General features: G+C 40.6%; 1 protein-coding gene across 2 annotated transcripts in view; it reads left to right on the top strand.

Moving 5' to 3' along the window:
* Positions 1 to 18,828, top strand: part of bach2 (BTB and CNC homology 1, basic leucine zipper transcription factor 2) — a 112,701-nt gene that overhangs the window by 87,668 nt on the left and 6,205 nt on the right. For both annotated transcript variants that reach the window (XM_015382776.1, XM_015382775.1), the window contains one exon: positions 12,099 to 13,598. In XM_015382776.1, the coding sequence (XP_015238262.1) occupies positions 12,099 to 13,598 (1,500 nt within the window). The remainder of the gene's footprint in view (positions 1 to 12,098; positions 13,599 to 18,828) is intronic.

Here is an 18,828-nt window from a genome sequence, read left to right as displayed (position 1 = left end):
CAGATACGCTGATATGCTTGGAGAGAAGTTCTGGATAAGTTACACAGAAGTTACTCAGAGGTTTAGGATCAGCTAGACGCCACGACTGATGAGGAACTGACACTGAACGGATGACAACCATCAGATACCTGACCTGGAACTGATGGCCCATGGATGGCAGACGCTGGCATAACTTCCCCCTGTCGACGTGTTTCAGTGTGTTTCAGCGTGCTCATAACTTTTACAAAACATACCCATGGCTTATCTAACGTATTCCAGCGTTATTGCCAGATTTTTCGTACATCAGGCAGATGCTGGGCTAAATCGTCAAGGTGTGACAAAGGCTTTAGTTGCAATTAAATGTCTGGAAGCAGTGAGGGTTAGGGCAGACCAGAATAATAATAAGTATCAGAGAATAAAAGCCTTTTCTTGATTTCCGGAATGAATTCTGGACTTTGTCTCCAAGTTTGAAGACGTTTCTCTTCCCAACCAGGAAGCTTTTCAATTCAAAATGTCAGGAATAGCGTTGAGTTCCAGGCTTTATAGGGTGAACCAAGACAATCTTGTTTTTGTTTAGAAAACATGCAAATTGAAACAGACAAACTGGTCAACTCCTTTGGTATGCGGGTCTTTCGGCTTCTTTGTTAGCCTGCAATGCCCCATACCTGTCTATGTCTCTGAAAGGGGGGTCGTTAGAGGGAATAGTTGGCCTGCAATGCCCCATACCTGTCTATGTCTCTGAAAGGGGGGTCGTTAGAGGGAATTGTTGGCCTGACTGAATAGGTGAGGTATTCTGTTCCCCTGTAAAGGGGTTGCGATGATAGCAGGAAGGAATCAACTCATCTGCTGCATTGTAGGTTTTTGAAAGCTGAAATCTGAGCCCTCTCTGTTTAAGTTTGGTTTTTCTTTCTTAACATAGATGGCTTCCTTCACGTCCCTTTCAATCCACTTGTCTTCTTTGTCCAAAATGTGAACATTCTGGTCCTCCAAAGAATGTCCTTTGTCCATAAGGTGTAGATGTACCACAGAGTCTTGTCCAGAGGAGGGCGCTCTTCTGTGTTGGGCCATGCGTCTGTGGAGAGGTTGTTTGGTTTCTAACTATAGAAAATGGCAATAAAAATGATGACGTGTAGGCTTTAAATTTCAAAAGTTTAAATAAAAAAATATTCCTGTGGCTTATAAAGCATCAGGCAGCCTTTATTAAATCCTTTTTAAAAGTTCTAGATAGAAGGTATTGTGACCAGGAATGTCAATTTCACTGCATTACTTTTCCCTGCATTAATTACAATAATGACAAAAAAGAATTTGGTACTTTTAAGTACACTGGAAAAAATGGAAATCTAAATAGGTAATTTTTTTCTTAAAATAAGTGCATTTGTTCTTAGATTGAGGAGGTAAAAGATACATTTTGACAATGCACCAAGACAATTTACACCTAAAATAAGAAAACACAATTGGATTGTCTTATTTCAAGTGCATATTATCTAATTATCCTATTTTAAGAGTAAAAATACTAATTCCATTGGCAAACTTTACCTACTCAAATTAAAGGTAAATACACTTATTTTCAGAAATATTTACTTATTCCAGTGTATTTCTGTTGTTTGTGAATATGTTAATTGGTTTACTTCTAATCGGACAATGCAGTGGGGAATTTTCATTTTTCGTTATCAGCCATTTTTATTTCAGTTTTAGATTGAAACTACTACTTTCCTATTGTAATATCTTCAGTGTTCTTTACTCACAGCACTACCTAAAGATCCTGCATCTGTCAAATGTACTGCCTAGAAATGCAGGCTGATATATCCTGGACACAGGCGATTAGAGAGGTTGATCATGGACCTCTATCCACTAATAAAACCTCTGTTTGGGTCTAATCTGAAGGCTCCTCACACAGACATGTCTCATAGTGAGCGCTTGGCTCCAACAATCGCACACATGCAGCCTGTTAGACAGATGGCGGTAGTAAGGAGCCAGGAACAGCCCTCACTTTCCCTCTGCAGATGGGGGTTGGTTCGTTGATAGGAGATGAAGAGGAAACATTACAGAGGGGAACGATAAGCTACACTGGGAGAAAAGCTTACTGTTCTACCCACCCCCTCTGGTCCAGCAGGGGGTCTTTCTCTACCAGCCCTGGGATGCATCTCCTGTGGGACCTAACAGAGATGAAGCAGGCTCTTTGTCTGGGGGAGTGAGGCAGTGAAGACGGGCACCTTGAGCAGCCTGCCTGCCAGGTGACGGCTCTGAGTGTGATCCACTGACCTAACCTGCAGAACCCTGCAGAGTCTGACACTTTGCACAGAGAAATCACAGATTCATTACAAAAAGGATCTATAAAATAAGTAAAAATGTCTTAAATTAAGTGTATTTACCCTTAATTTGAGTAACGAAATAACATATTTGGCCAATGGAATGAGCATTGAGCATGAGCACTCTTAAAATAAGTATAAGATTAGATAATTTCATATTATGCACTTAAAATAAGAGACTGCTGTTGTTTTTTTCTTATTTTAAATGTAAATTGCCTTATTTTATCGGGGAAGTGTATAATTTAACTTCTTAATTCAAGAAATAATGCTTATATTTTAAGAAAAATAAATAGATTTCAGTTTTGTTGCAGTGCAGTCTTGGCTGAAAGATGTGCTGTTAAGGTAAACTTAAACCTTATTACTGCCCTGAATGTGTAGCTTTAAATGTGTTATTACACTTGAAAAAAATCCAAAATCTAGATAAGTCATTTTTTCTTAAAATTAGTGCATTTGTTCTTGATTGATGAGGTAAAAGTTACATTTTGCCTATAGAACGAGAGAGTTTACATTTGAAATAAGAAAACAAAATGGCATTTTCTTATTTCAAGTGCATGTTATTTAATTATTTTTTTTTAAGAGTAAAAAAATATTAATTCCATTGGCAAATCATCAAATTTACCAATTCAAATTAATGGTATATATACTTAATTTCAGACATTTTTGCTCATTTCTAGACTGTTTTTGCAGAGTATAGACAATAGGACAAGTCATAAATGTGAAAAGAACCCATATATTTTACTCATGTCTATTGTTTGTTTTAAGGGCTGTAGAGAAAGGGATTATAAGCTCTCTAGTGTTTGGGCTGCACTATAAACTCCACCTGCAGAGGATTAAACACGTACTATCTGATTTAATCCAGCGTCAGGGGGAGGCTCCCTCACCCACAGGACCAGCAAAGTCTGAGCTTCCTCCGTCACTGAAGATGGCACTTTGTCCACACTCTCGTTGAGTGGAATCCATCTTAAATCAATCCATTCCTTTGCAGTCATGTCATTTGGTCAGTTATGCTACTAAAGTGTAGTGCAGCCAAAAACTTTCAAAGGATTGTTTATTTTTAAGCACTTTATGCTTCGTTCACAAAGTGAAATTAGGTCTGGCTGTAAAACAAATCATTACAAACTAGTTGAATTCCTAATTTATCGTGTTGGTTGGTTTGCAATTAGATTAAATACATTTAATTCAATCTAACATTTTAGTTCAGTTATTAAAAAAACAATATTCCCTGTGTTTTATATGCAGTATCACTCTGTGAAATTCTGCAGTTATTGAATATCTTTAATATGTTGGGCTCTTTGTGGCAATAATATTTGACTCAGTGGTTGGATTCTTTTCTATTCCTGATGAATATTTCATTGTTTAATTTACTAGAGAGTTATGGAAATAATAATAACAAAAAAAAGAAAATTGCTTCGTTTAGTTTATTAATCTTCACAACAGAAAATGCAAGAAAATAAACTAAATGTAAACAGCATAACATAAAGATGAGATTAGGGCTGAATGATTTTTCCAAAAATCTAATTAGTGATTTTATTGTGATTTGCCTTTACACTAAGCACAAGCATGTATATGTTTCACTCTTGGGTTTCCCTTTTTCTGACCTGGAAAGTTTGCTTGTCCAGAGTCCATTGTTTTATCATTTTTTATGATTAACTTACTTAACTTACTTCTGGTATCATGCATGTAGCTGTGTGCTCGCTGCAAATGTCTCTTCGCATCTTTATGGCGGCAAACCAACTTTAAAGAAATGACAGTCATGTTAAAAAGCTGCAGTGAGAAGTTTAATGTCTTAATATTGCTAAATTAACGGGACTATAATTCATGCCTCTGCGTTTTGCCAAAGTGCGATTATATTGCAAACGCAATTAATACCCATCCCTAGATGAGATGGCATTGTAGAAAACAATGCATACCATTAAACTTAGAAATATAGCCGAACAGAATATTAACAATGCATTAATATCAAGTAGAAACTGAACTATATTAAAAAGTAAAATAAACAAAAGATCCCCATGCTGCTCTGTTGTCTCCCGCTATCTTCTCCGTCAGCAACGCTTGGCTCGACCAATGGGATGAGAGTATTCTGGATCGTTACATATATGTTGTCAGATCGTTTGGTTACAATGCAGGACAGGACGGGAACAAGTTTACCGTAAATTTTGTATCCAACGTGCACTTGTTCTTCATTTTCCATTAGCTTTTTTACTCTAATAGTAATATTGGAGAAAGTGCGTTCCTTTTCCACTAAATACCGGACAGGTACTTCCATTTCTAAATACGGAACAATTCCGTTTTTTAAAGGACAGTTGGCAATCCCACTCTCCACAAACTTCCTGAATGTTACGGGTGCCGCCATGTTGGTTTGCTTGTTTCCCTCTAGAGAGCAGTAGTACCGTTGATCGCCACTAGGAGGCGAGGAACCGCGCTAGCATGGTGTGTAAACGGTCTTAAGGAACCGAGCTGGGCACGGTTAACTGATCCAAGCTCGGCAAAGATCGGTTTTCAAAGCCGTTCCAACGGCTCTAGATTAACCAAAAAGAGCATTAATACCATTTTTAACAATTGTGATGAAGGAACATTTTGTTTAGATTTCGTCCAATGAGACCAAGCTTAAACAGGTCGCCATATGTACATTATGTTTTTTATTTTCTCCATATCTGTGTGTTTGTGTTTCACCGTGATTTATTTTCCATCAGGGCAATAACTCTGCAGCTGCAATGGCTGACAAGATCAAAACATTACAAAATATAGCTCCTTAAAATCTGCAAAGCTGGAAAAGTCCTAATCCTACAAACTATCAGCTGTAATGACGGCATCTTGTGGTCCTTCAAAGTATCAACGCCACCGGATTGAATTAAAATAAGACCACAGATGTTTGTAATTGATGATAATGGAAAACATATCTTTTTCCCTCCACTTTACCACAGAATAAGGAATAATTGAGGGGATGTTAATATGTAGTGTAACACTGCAGTCATGGAGTAGAGATGCTCATAGAGATCCCAGATAGTGATGTAATCCTGTGCATGAATACAATCTGAACATTCAGTGAGATTTCATTGAGGAGATGATGTGAGTAGACTGTCCTGTGGTGGGGTGCGTCACCATGGTGCTCTCATCTTTTTCTCTAGCAAGCTGTGGTTTCTACATGGTTTCCATCGCATCCATCGCTGGTGACGTAAACTTCACCGTTTTCTCTCATCCATCTGGCCGTCACTCTTTGGATTCTCACACACAGGTTTATAAATGAGACAGCAGATCTGGAGGAGCACAATGCTGCCTCCTGTATGGTGAAGTAGTTTATTGTCATGCCTTTTCCTTATGTCATTAGCATGCATGACATGCAGGAATTCACTGAAACACATTAGCATAAATTAGCTCTCTCATCCGGGAAGAGAAAAAGGCTGAAGTGAGGTTGATGAAGGCAGTTTTAAAGGAAAAGTCCGGTCAGCAAGGAATAAAAAAACTAATACGTTTGCGCTGATTTAATGAATTTAGTGTTAATCAGTAAAAACATAGTAACCCATCCCTCCTGCCATCTTCCAGCAGTGACGTCACGGTGCGGTAAGCCTAGCGCCATTCTCCCCGCTTTACAAGCTAAATCAATGGGAACTACTAGACACATCAACAACAATTGCAATCAACAACAATTATTGAAGATTTCCAGAGGACTTCACCATTGAAATTCACCAGAGCTATAGTGAAACTGACAATGCCCACGTGCATGGCAGCTGGATGCTGCAATACATCGGGTAAAAGGGGAAAAAAAAAAGTTATTCCACCTTTCTGATTCCTGATCCTCCACGGACGGGTTGGTCGTTGGATCGCCAACTTGAAGAGGGAGGATTTGCCATCGAACTTCTGGCCAGAGAAAAAACCCGTAATATGTAGCCAACATTTGGAAGAAGAATGTTTTCAAGATGACTTGGATAATAGCGCGTTGTGACAAACACCAGATACAGCACTGGGACTTGATCAACAGCCGATACCGCACCATGACGTCACAAACCAGTAGGGGTGGGTATTGCCAAAGAAGTCACGATTCGATTCGTATCACGATTCACAGGCCACGATGCGATTCTATCACGATGTATCACGATACTTGAATTATTGCGATGCATTGCAATATTTTCTCCTCCATGTTTTGTTTTTTAATGACTCGGCGCAGTATCCCGCGGCCGGAAATGCTTGTGACACAAGGCAGTGTGCGTCAACACATCCGCAGCGACATCTACTGGACTGGAAGTTATATTACTGTTGTTTTTGGCTGATGTTCGCCAAACATTCATGCAATTTTATTTATGAATTTTTTTTTATTAATAATCGATACTTGGCATCAAGAATCGATGCAGTAGATCACGAAAATTAGAATCACGATGCATCATCATTACGATTATTTTGCACACCCCTACAAACCAGTAGGTGGCAGTAGTGTTCTTTGACAAACATGGATGCCTCCAGTAAAGCACATTCACATGAAAATTACTCTGAAAACACTGATCATTTATGGAACAACAGGATGGAATAATTTCATATTTAAAGATCTTTCAGAAGTTTGAATTCTGAATATAAGCTGACTTTTCCTTTATAAAGAAGGGAAAACCTTTGATAAACCTCAGTTTTTTATTTTTATAGGATAACCAGCAGCCTGGTCTTTACCTTGTAATCACACCACTTGTCCAGTTTCCACCCGGAGCTTAAACTGGTCACAGATTCTCCTGCTGGTGACCTTGTCTCTTCCTGTGAAGCGATACGCTGAAATGTATGTTATAACATGCAGCTAATGAGCAGGATCCTTCCTCCTCTTCTAACAGCTTGGTTCCTTTCTCTCCTCCTCTCATTTCCCTCCAGCCGCCCCGCTCCTCTATTTACCCACCTACCCCTTCCTTCATCCCTGTTCTTTATACTTTAATAGGCTGTGTTGATGCGTGTAACAGTGGAGTAATCACATATGGTGCAGGGCACACATAAAGATGTGCTCCCACTGGTAGCAGCTGCTGATACTAGCTGAAAACCGATCCCTGGTATGCTCAGCAATTTTCCTCCAGCAGCTTTGCTGTTTATCAGCAGCCATGGATGCAATTCTTTTTAAGTTTCTGCCACACCATCAGCACAACTGCTCGCTCTGTTTCTAGGAGTGTGAGAGCCTGAAGTGAAGCTGTTTTAGGATTGTACATCAGGCCTCTGCTTATCTGTACGCTGTGACTGTCAGTCCTCAGGATTTAATAAGAAGAAGCTGCAGTGGAGAAAAACAAGTCACACACTGAGGTCAAAGGAATTAAAATGATTATAGATATAAGACAGATGTGACTGAAGTAATGCTCTTTTTATCCAGTGTAATAACAAAGAAAGCTTAAAAGAAATAGGTCAGTATGTTTGAACGTGTTTTTCTCAGCTGCTGCCGTCAGTATCTGACCTGCTGCCTAATATTGCCTTTAGGCCGTTGCCTAGGGCCCCAAGTTCCTGGGGGCCCCACAAAACTCTGTTTACGTGTATGATTGATATAACTATTCCTTATCTGTGCACAATGGTATGTTTCATGTTATGCTATGTTTTTGATAAAAATCCTTTCTCTAAAATGTCATCAGAACGCTGATAATATTAAGTGTGTCTCAGCCCCCCCCTTCAGTGTCCACCATATTGGATCAGTCCATTTGCTGCACATGTTCAGAAAGGTCCAAACAGACAGCAGCAAACCATTTGAAAACAAACCATGCAAAGAGCAGTGTTGCCAGCTTAGCGCTTTAGTCGCTATATTTAGCCACTTTTCAGACCCCTCTAGCACTTTGATTTCTAAAAAGCTCCTAGCGCCAAATCTAGAGACTTTTTTCTGCTACTGGAGACTTTGGAGACAACATCTAAAAGCAGCGAACTCTGCTCTCCAGAGCGAGTAGATTGGTAACCCCGCCTCCTGCTCTCCTCTATCTTGTCTGCTGTCATGATTCATGCAGCTATTATTTCATCCAAATGAAAAATGGAGAACAGAGAAGCAGATCATGGCTTGTCTACAGTGAAAAGAAGGACTGGGTTATTTACTTTGGCCTTTTTGGAAACACAGGAAGGAGCAATCAGCTAAGTGAGCTTAGTGCTTGGAAAAAATCTTTCATTCCTTTAGAGACAGCATGAAAAGTCAGCTGAGTACAAAACATAGAGAGGAAAACAAGAAGAAAAGGGACAAGAAGAGAGGGACACAACCTAGAACAGATAATGGATGTCTATTCTATTAACAGTTCTCTATCTGGATAATGGGGCTGTTTTATGTGTTGTCTTCTCAATTCAGAGGGCCCCCTGCCTGCCTTTGCCTAGGGCCCTAAATTTCCTAAATCCGCCCCTGCCTACAGTACAGCAGTCCCACCAGACTGGATGTACAGCAGGAGAACGATCACAGTCACCATCATTACCTAGTGGTTTATGCAAACACTGGTCGACCAAGCTCTGTTGTGATGTCATTTAGAGTTCATACAGTGGAAGACCATGACTACATCTGCTCATCCAGTGCATTGCTTTAAAACCAGAAATACTTTGATTAAATAAACTGGGGTAAATACTGTAGCATGTTAGGCATGGAAGCAGATTACCTTCTCGTCTAATGAAAAAGTATTCATCCATTGATCATTAAAAAAAGCTCATAGTTTCATGAAACTTTTTTAAAATAAAGAGAAATGCATAATTAGCTAGCTGACCTTTTTAGGGTATTTTAATGAATAAACCCTACATTTAATGATCATGTTCATCAGGCTGTGTAACAAAATCAAAGATAGTATGTAGATGTTCTGGCTCTACATACTACGGGTATCAGTGATCTGCTGCGCTCATCATCGCAGCAGATTGTCCAGTCAAAGCCCCAACATCCCCCTAATCCATCCCACCCAGGACACCCCCTCCCCCCACAGATACAGATAGAGTCAGCAGCTTCCTCTGAACAATGATGTGTGCTGGGCTGCCAGTGGATCCATTAGCTAGAATAAAGCCCAGGGGGGCGGGGCATTCACAGCACAAAGTGAGGAATGATGTTTTACGATGTTTTAATCACATGATCAAACACATTTAAAGTGGAAAATTTGGAAGATTGACTTTATGTAGAATTTATATATTTTTATAATTATAGATTATGATATGATATAATACAATATAATATAACATAATATAATATTACTGACTGATGAAGTCAGGTCATGAAATGTTTTTGTTTTTATATTTACTTTGTTTTTCTTTCCCAGAGATTCAATCAGGTATTAATGGATAGTCATGGGATATATTAGCTGAATGCTAAGTTCACAGAGTTAAAAGCTCTGGGCCTTATTACAAATATTGTTCAGCCATGCACCTCTGTGTTTGGGGGGTTTAGAGTCCTGTTATACTCCATACAGCCTAAATAACCAGAGACGATGTAAAGAAAAGAAAAAATAATAATTCAAAATAAAATCTAACATGTTTTTGGGGTTAAATAGCAAACCTGTTTAGGCCTGATGATATCAAAAATCCTTTGTACCCGTGGAGACAGAGACCTTTGCTCCACTACTCCTGCTGCGTTCAAACAGCAGGGTCAATAAAACCAGATTCTGCTTCTCATCCCAAAATAACGTCTCTACAGCACTCAGCCCCTAAGAGGCAAGAGGACAAACCATCCTGTAGGAGCTCCAAAGTATCCCAACTGAAACTGTAGTGGGGATGGAGTATACAGCCTGCTCCCAGCAGATTAACCTCCATCTTGGACTTCTTTCTCTCCTCTCCTAAAGGCCTGGTTAGCTTGTTGCAGATATTTCTGATTTATGCCCAATATTGAAGCGTTGTCTGCGCTGTTATTCCACACCACAACACAACAGGGACAAACAGGAAGTAGCTAGGATCGTGGGTGTCTGTAAGTCGGTTTAATGAGCTTGGCGCCGTCTACAACCCCTCATGCAACGCCGGACGACGCACAGTTCACCCGTGAGTGTTCCCCAAAGACTGGCCGTGGCAATGAGTGCTTTGGATTCGGCTGCAAACCAGTAGACCGTCGCACAGAGCTACAAACTAGCGTCCTGCACGGTGTCTGGGATAGTGTCAGAGGTGTGCCAGGCGCTGTGGACGGCACTACAGCCAGAGTTTCTGCCATTAGGTACCAAAGAGTAAATAAACATAGTGTGGGGCGGATCTAGGTTTGACCAATCAGAGTCTGGGGCACTGTCTGCCGTCACCTACAATTTTGGGGAGTTGCACCAGAGTGTCTGCGGAGGGGGATATCTGCATTAACTGCGACACACAGCAGACGACCTGGTGTCTGAGCATAAACCAGGCTTTAGATCTTCTTTTTTGTTTGTTTATTTGTTTTTCTGCGTCCTGTTAAACAATAAAGCTCTGGGAATAGATGTCCCAGAGCTAAATGATAGCCCAACAGCTTTGCTTTCACAAGCAGACCAGTACGACTGCTGCCATAAGGTTCTGCTTGATACCTGTATACAAAACTTTATTGAACATTATTTGGGGAGTAAAATGGTATACGAGAGACACAGAAATGGAGATGAGAAATAAAGAGATAGAGACAGAAAAGAGTGCATGAAAAAAAATAAAACTGCAAAAACAGACAGAAGATATACAGTAACTCCTAGAAGTCTGCTTCCACACCTGTATGAGACAGAAAACAGAGACGATTAAAGCAAAAGGTAGATAACAAGCAAGCAAAGCAAACAAAAAAAGCATCAAGAGATGTCCATGTGGTGTCCACGGTGATTGCACAATATTAATCAGGATTGTATAGATCTAGTGTTTAGTATTAGTGTGTACCTGTAAACACCTAGAGCCAAATGCATGAGCATGCTGGTGTATACAGGATTCACAAAGCTTCTTCAGAAGGAAGCTCCCTCCTCAGATCAGTGAAAGCAGCAGCAGACAGAGAGCTGCAGCTCTGCAGGCTGTTACCTAATTATCTGGCATTAACTCCAAATGGAAGACTTCCCTCCCATGTCCCACACCACACGGCTACTACAGGGATAAGCTGTGTTCTTATAAACTCCCAGCCACCTGTTCAAAGGGGGGGCGCGTATACCTGACTATACTGATTACAGACGTCTGTCTGGTCAATGTTGCTCAGTTTAGCCCATTTAGACCCAATTTATTCTTCACAATATTTTGGCCAATGACCCCAAAAATAGCACCGTCCCAGACAGGCATAAATGCTTTAAATTATTCCAATCTAGATTTATATTCAAATTTAGAGCCATAATATTCATTTAATGACACTTAATTGCTTATTTGTGTATTTTATCATTACGTTGGGTCTTAGATGAATAAATAAATGTGACATCTACATTTTTCATGGTATATTTCTTTTTTTACTGGGACAGTAGCATTGTATACCTCCTGGCATACTTGCCCCCCCATATACCCCAGAGATGACATCATGATGATTGTCAAAAAGTGGTGTAGTCTGTTGTTATCCCAAACATGTTGACATAAAATATGGTGACATAAAACCTTTAGAAGTGTTCATCCAGCCAGACATGCACTGCAAACATTCAAATTAAGAAAGTCAACTTTTCTTGAAATAAATGTTTAATTTCCATTGAGTTGAGCAAGGAAGTAAGATGATTTTACAGTGGAATTAATTTATTTTTAAAGAGAGTACTAACTTATCTTAGGTGCCTCATATCTGATTGTCTTATTTTAAGGGGCAAATACTCATTTCACTTGCACATTAGGAGCAAATAATAGATTGTTTTTGCAGTGTAGTAAAGATAAGATGACTAACCCTTACATTCTCCCTCCAAGTGCTTTAAATATCAGCTCTGCAGAAGCTAATGCCAGCAATCTCCCTCTTTTCCGTCCCTGCAGGTCACTGCCAGGGGATTTGCCCCATTGTTGCAGTTCGCCTACACTGCTAAGCTGTTACTCAGCAGGGAAAACATTCAGGAGGTCATCCGCTGTGCAGAATTCCTGCGCATGCACAACCTAGAGGACTCCTGCTTTCGCTTCCTGGAAGCTCAGCTCCGCAGAGAGGAAGACAGCCTCATGCTTTGCCACAGGGGGGCGCCGGAGGCAATCAACTCGGAGGATGAGAGCATGCAGTCAGAGAACGAAAGGCCGGCCTCCCCCAGGACGCAGCATTGTGGCAACGCCTTCCCCTCTTTTCCTAACCCTGAGGATGACAGGTTGTCCAGTAATCTGACAGATGGCAGGCTGGACTTTGAGCGACATGGAGCATCAGATCTTCCACGATGCCCAAAGTACAGAAAGTATCAGTGGGCTTGTAAGAAGCACAATAACGACACCTCCTCACACACCAGTACTTTAGGTTTTCCAAGCACAATTAAGGAGAGCAGCATCAGTGGGCTTGTGCCGGGTCAGGACAGGCTGCCTGTGACACAGATAAAAGTTGAACCCAAGGGGGAGGAAGAGGCTATTTCATTGTGCCTGTCAGGAGATGAGCAGGATGCCATGGACAAGGACAGTGTGACCGCCATGGAAATGGACAACCCTGCATCTCTGGAAAGAACCAAGAGAACCAAGTCTCCTTCTTGCCTCCGAGCCTTCTTTAAGAAAGGAGTAGACCTTCCAAGTCTGTCCAACACATCCCAGCAGCTAATCACCAACAGACTGGTCTGCCCCCAGGACAAAGGAAACTCTCAGGGAGATCACAACAAAGACTTAAGGCCTTTTCCTGGGGAGCTGGATCTGTCTGCTACGTCCCCAAAGGAGGTGGATGGTTTCCCTGCAGGGTTGTCTCTGAAGTCTGCTTCCTGTGATGGCGTCTGCAGACAGGAAGCTGAACTAGACCGCCGTAGTGTCATATTCTCCTCAGGGGCCTCCAACCGCCTGGGAGCACCAGCACATTCCTACCCCGGTGGGAACTCTTTGGAAATGGAGCTCTCTGATCAGGTGGCGAAAGGACTGTGGGCGGGAGCCTGCCAGTCCCTCCCAAACTCCCAGACGTATTCTCCCAGCGCCGCTTCCTCTGAGCCCCCGGCCCTGTCCCGTCCACGGCCCAACACTAGCTGCCCAGTGCCAATCAAAGTATGCCCACGCTCGCCGCCTTGTGAGACACGCACCAGAACTTCCAGCTCCTGCTCGTCTTACTCCTACGCGGAGGACGGTAGCGGAGGCTCCCCCTGCAGCCTGCCCCAATTCGAATTCTCCTCCTCACCCTGCTCCAACGTTGCACGATGCCTGAATGTGGACCAGCAGGAGCAAAGTGTGGGAGGAGATGCTCGCTTCAACCAGGTGCGACCCAAAATCAAATGTGAGCAGTCTTACGGAACCAATTCAAGTGACGAGTCCGGCTCCTTCTCAGAGGGAGACAGCGAGTCCTGCAACGTCCAGGATCGAGGGCCAGAGGTGAGTGGCGGGAAATGTTTGTCACATGGGGTTAAATGTTGCCTTTATTCCTCTCTGGCTGACTGAGGTGGAGCAGCGTGCTCTCTGGGTCTGCATTAGCTGTAGGATTTTTCCATCCATCTTCTCCCACTTATTCCATTAGTGTTGCGGTGGAGCCTCTGTCTAAAATCAGTGTTTTCCATTCAGTGGAGGTCTGATCCTAATGAGGCTGTTTCCTCCTTAGACATTATATTTTGAATAAACACTCATTTCCATTGAGGCTAATTAGCATGCGTTACCGCCACCCTTTATCATGTGTTTTCACAGCATAACTGAGGCTAAATATCCCTTAAGATGTTAGATGGATCCAAATGTGACCCAAAGTTTACTATACTGCCTTGAATGCCTGGATCAGCGGTGTGCTTCAGTCTAAATATTTATTATTTTTGCAGCTAAAGTGATTACTTCATTAAATCCTGGCTCCACAGATTTGCACCTCAGCACATCTGTGAGCAACAGTACGGGGTTATAATCTCAGAGTTTCAGTCAGTGAGAATGAAGAATAGAGGAGGAAGCTTTTAGCTCAGTGTCATGATGGGAGGGAAACAGCTGAACTGTGCTCACAGGAATGAACAGACAATCCTCTAATCATCCAGTCTTAATCCAGCCGAGGTGACGTCCTCCAAGCCTCAGACTAGACTGTGGTTGTTTATGTGCTAAAGATCAGGGAGACTTTGCCACATAAATAATAGCACAGGTGCAGCAGCACTGAGGTCTGTGGATTTTGTCCATCAGTTGTAGTTTCTCTGCTTTTCTGAGCTTTTAGGTGAAATAAAATGTCAGAACTTCCCTATCTGGATTCTCTAAGGGCTGAAAAAAAGCGTTAATTTTCCAGTCTATGGTATTGTATTACTGTATTCACTGTATATTCTCGAGATAACGACATAACTATCTCATTATCACGGTCAAACCATCAATTGTTTTCTCGAGATAATGAGATAATTATCTTGTTATCAGGAGAAAACAGCTACTGATTTCTTGAGATAACAAGATGATTAAGTTGTGTGAATAATGAGGCTGGCCAACAGCCCTGGATTCCCAGTCCATCCATGCCTGCAGGGCCCCTAGTTGTTCAGTCACGGTACCACGTCTGCGCAAATAATCAGTTTTTTAGTTTCCTTTTTCTTTTCACTAATTGTCAGGTCGTGGTGGATGATTGGATTGGATGGAATACAGTAGAAACAGATCTGAAAATCTTTAATCTGGGCTCATTTTGGGGGCTAATGCATCTTATACCTGTTACAGGCGTAACACCATGGCTGTTCAGAAACCACCTGGAACAGTGGAAATCATTAAACCAACAATATCATCTTGTTACCTAAAAGTTAAACATGGTATTATTTACAGACTGACACATAGGCTGCCATGACTTATACTTCTAAATCCTCTCCCGCTGTTGTGGTATTAAAGGATGTAATCAGTTTTAACACACACCAATCATCTCGTTATGACCAGAAAATGGCTTTTGTTATCTTTAGATAATGAGAAAATTAACTTGCTTTCTCGAGAAAACCACCGTGAAAAAATATCGGAGGGACACGGCCGCTCTGGGCTTCCGTAGTATGGAATACAGTGTGGATCTATAATGAATTATTCATTACTAACACGGGACTCTCTGCAGTCTGCATGATATGATGACCAGTACTTGCACTGGAAAAATTATCTAGAAATGAGTAAATTCTTACATTTTGTGTATTTGCCCTTAATTTGAGCAGGTAAATGAGATTTTTACTCTTAAAATAACATAATTAGATAAAAATGCACTTGAAATTAGACAAGGCAAATTGTGTTTCCTTATTTTGAATGCACTTATTTAAAGAAAAAATGACTGATTTAGATGTTGATTTTTCCAGTGTGTGACCTTTGGCCTCCAGGAGGCTCTGCATTCCAAACTTCTTTAGTCGTCTGATTTTCATCAGTGGTGTGAAGAAATTCATTTCAGATGAGGTTTGTGAAGAGGGCTGCACAAACAGATGAGGAGTATGGGGTGAGCCGTAGGGAGAAAGTGGTCCGTTACCATGGCAATGAAATTCACAGAACACATCTGCCGCTCAGACGTGGCCTTAGACATCCCTCCATCAGGTTCACGCAGCTCTGATGAGTCACATCACCTTCTGTCCGTGAGAATCCAAAACAAAACATGACAAGGAGATATTAAACCCTTCTGTGTGGGAATGTGCTTTATTATGTGGCAGCCGCTGTACTCCTGTCAGATCTCTACTGAGACACACAGGTTATCTGCCAGCCTTCCACTCTCTGTCACAGACACTCGATAAGACTCTTTCTGAATGACTAGAGCTGCTCATTATGTGGCCAGTTACTCATAACAGCTCACACACTGTAAAAAATCTAAAGCGAAGTCTCTTTTCTTTAAAATAACTGCATTATTTTAATTAATCATTAGTTAATTGAATAAGAAGAACTTCAGAAAAAAGAAAATACAATTGCATTTTCTTATTTTAACATAAACTGTCTTGTTCCATTGCCAAAGTGTCTCTTTTACCTCATCAATTTAAGAAAAAAGTGAAATTATTCTAAGAACAAATGATTAGATTTAGATTTTTTCCAGTGTTTAAATTCAGGCAGATTTTGATATGGACCATATGGCATTCTCCCAGGGTGCCAATAGGATGGGGAGTCTGCACAAGCATCTATCAGTTGTGCCTTTCTGCTTAAAGTCGGGTCATTTTTTGCACTGCATTAACGTCGCCCCTCCTTCTCCTGTGGCAAAAGGATCTTCAAACAAGTATAAGTGAATATCTAATAAAATCCGACATGGTCTCCATGGTTCTACATAGGTTAGTGGCGTCTAACAGCAAACAACAAAGTGGGTTCAATCAAGTGTGTGAGAAGCTAAAGTAATGTAAGCTTCGGTTGACCTTACTTTAAGCTTTTTATAGGCACAGCATCATTAACTTCTCTACAAGTGAGAAATAATCACATTCTTTTAAATCATATATCTTGGAAACTAGGGGTGTGAATAGAAAAAAATGTAAACATTTCTCCCCTAAGAAAATAAATAAATCTGCTATATTTTAAGTGGTTGGAGGGTGGTTAGAGCTGGTCAATCAGGCCAGTTAGCACCTGCACTGGAATAATGCCTTAAATTACATGTATTACCCTTTAATCTGAGTAGGTCAAGGAGATAGTTTGCCAATGGAATGAGTTAAAATAATATAATTAGATAATATGCACTTGAAAAGATTTGTTCCAGTGTACAGAGGTCCTGTTCTCATCTAATGCAGATAGAAATATGCAATAGATGAGAACATTAGTCTATTTTTCATATAGAAACATGACGACAGGCTGACCTGAAAGGCCATAAAAAGATGTTCAAGCATGAAAATGCATTGCTCTGATCAGATTGTTATCAGCACAGGGTCAGGGTTAGCACACTGCAAAAAATCCAAATCTAGGTAAGTCATTTTATTTTAAATAAGTGCATTTGTTCTTGGATTGAGGAGGTAAAAGAGACATTTTGTCAATGGAACAAGACAATTTACATTTAAAATAAGAAAACAATTGCAATGTCTTATTTCAAGTGCATGTGATCTAATGATCTTATTTTAAGAGAAAAAACACTCATTCCACCAGCAAACTATCTCATTTACCTGCTCAAATTAAGGGTAAATACGCTTGATTTAAGAAAATGTTACTTATTTCTAGATCATTTTTCCAGTGCAGTATCTGTTGAGCATTAGCATTATGCTAAGGCACATTGTCTACAGCTGCATTTTGCTTTAATTGTGATCTTTTTGGTGGAAAACTGTTGTGTTAATGAAAAGTTTAGCACCTCCTTGTTAGATCAGATGTTTCTTACAGTCTCTGTGTTTTATTCTCTTCCTGTTATGATCACTTTTAACCACAGGTTTGATTGTTTTCATGCTTTCTCTTGCTTTGTTTCTGTTTAAGCCACACCAGCGTTCAGCCCTCTAATGCCAACACTGTTATTTATATCTTTGGTGATTCTCTCTCTGTGTTTTATTGCTGTTAGATGGACACTCGTCTGTCTAGGTTTGTAGCCAGTTCCTATTTAACCCTCTATAGGGCGAAATCAGTGAAATACTTAAAAAAATCCAAATTTCAAACCAACAGTGTTATTGGAATTCAGGACAAGACTTTATTACCTTTGTAACATAAAAAAAAAATATGGATATTTTGATGGCAAAAATTTATGTCAAGAAACGCCAACTTAAGAAAAATAACAAAAGTGCTTCTATAAGAAATTAAAAACGCTCAGAGTGAAAGAAACACATTTACGTTTTTTTACGGTTTTTAGTTTATGAACCTAAATAGAATTGTTAACTAGGCTTATTAACTGTTTAACTTTACTTTTGAATTAGCTTATTACCTTTTTTCTTGACTTGTTAACTTTTTTCCAACTTATATTACAGTAGGTAAATATATCATTTAAGGGCTCATCTAACTGGTCAAATGCCAAAATAAGATGAACAGCCATGTAGCAGTCTATTTGCTGAATGGCTGGATATAGATCTAGTGCTTCTAGACCTCACTGAGGGACTGACGGGGCTCCATTTGAAACGGATCAAAAATGCTAACTTGTCCTATAAAGAGTTAAAGAACTTGCATTTTTCTACAGTTGTTCCTGGTTTAAGTGTCTGCATCATTCTGGCATTACAGCATCCTAGTCCTACTAGAAATGATAGTGTTGAAGGAAATTTGACTGTTGTCAAATATCCAGCGTAGACACCAGTCAGGTTTATCTGAGGCAGCATTGGGGCTCCACCGTGCTTCGCTTTCTTTGCATCTGTCAGAGTTGTTGATTCGTATTGCTGCGTAGGTGGTGAGCTGCTCTCTGTGCGATGTCTGCCCAGAGAGCTGCAAACATGCATCTCTGAGTAAGTGAGAAAATGAGGAAGCAGCCCGCGTACATCAGTGCATTATTGACACTGTTTTAATGAAGCAAACACAATAAATAGAATGTGTGACAGCGGGTGGAAAGGACTCAATTTCAGTTCCACTAATGCTGCCAAAAGCCAAATAAACTTAGTGTAGTTTAGTTATGATGTGGCTGCGGTCGCAGGCAGATTTGTAAATTACAGCTGTGAGGCTGGTTATTAATAGTTTATGCATAGTTCATCTTCAATTCAGTTTATTTATACAGCGTCAATTCACAACATGTCATCTGAAGGAGCTTTACAGTTCACCAGATCATCCAGTCACATTGATT

This window comes from Cyprinodon variegatus, unplaced genomic scaffold (genome assembly GCF_000732505.1).
Source record: "Cyprinodon variegatus isolate N-32 unplaced genomic scaffold, C_variegatus-1.0 Scaffold266, whole genome shotgun sequence".
NCBI lineage: Eukaryota > Metazoa > Chordata > Actinopteri > Cyprinodontiformes > Cyprinodontidae > Cyprinodon > Cyprinodon variegatus.
Note: the sequence above shows the minus strand (reverse complement) of the source record. Positions and strands in the feature narration are given on the sequence as shown.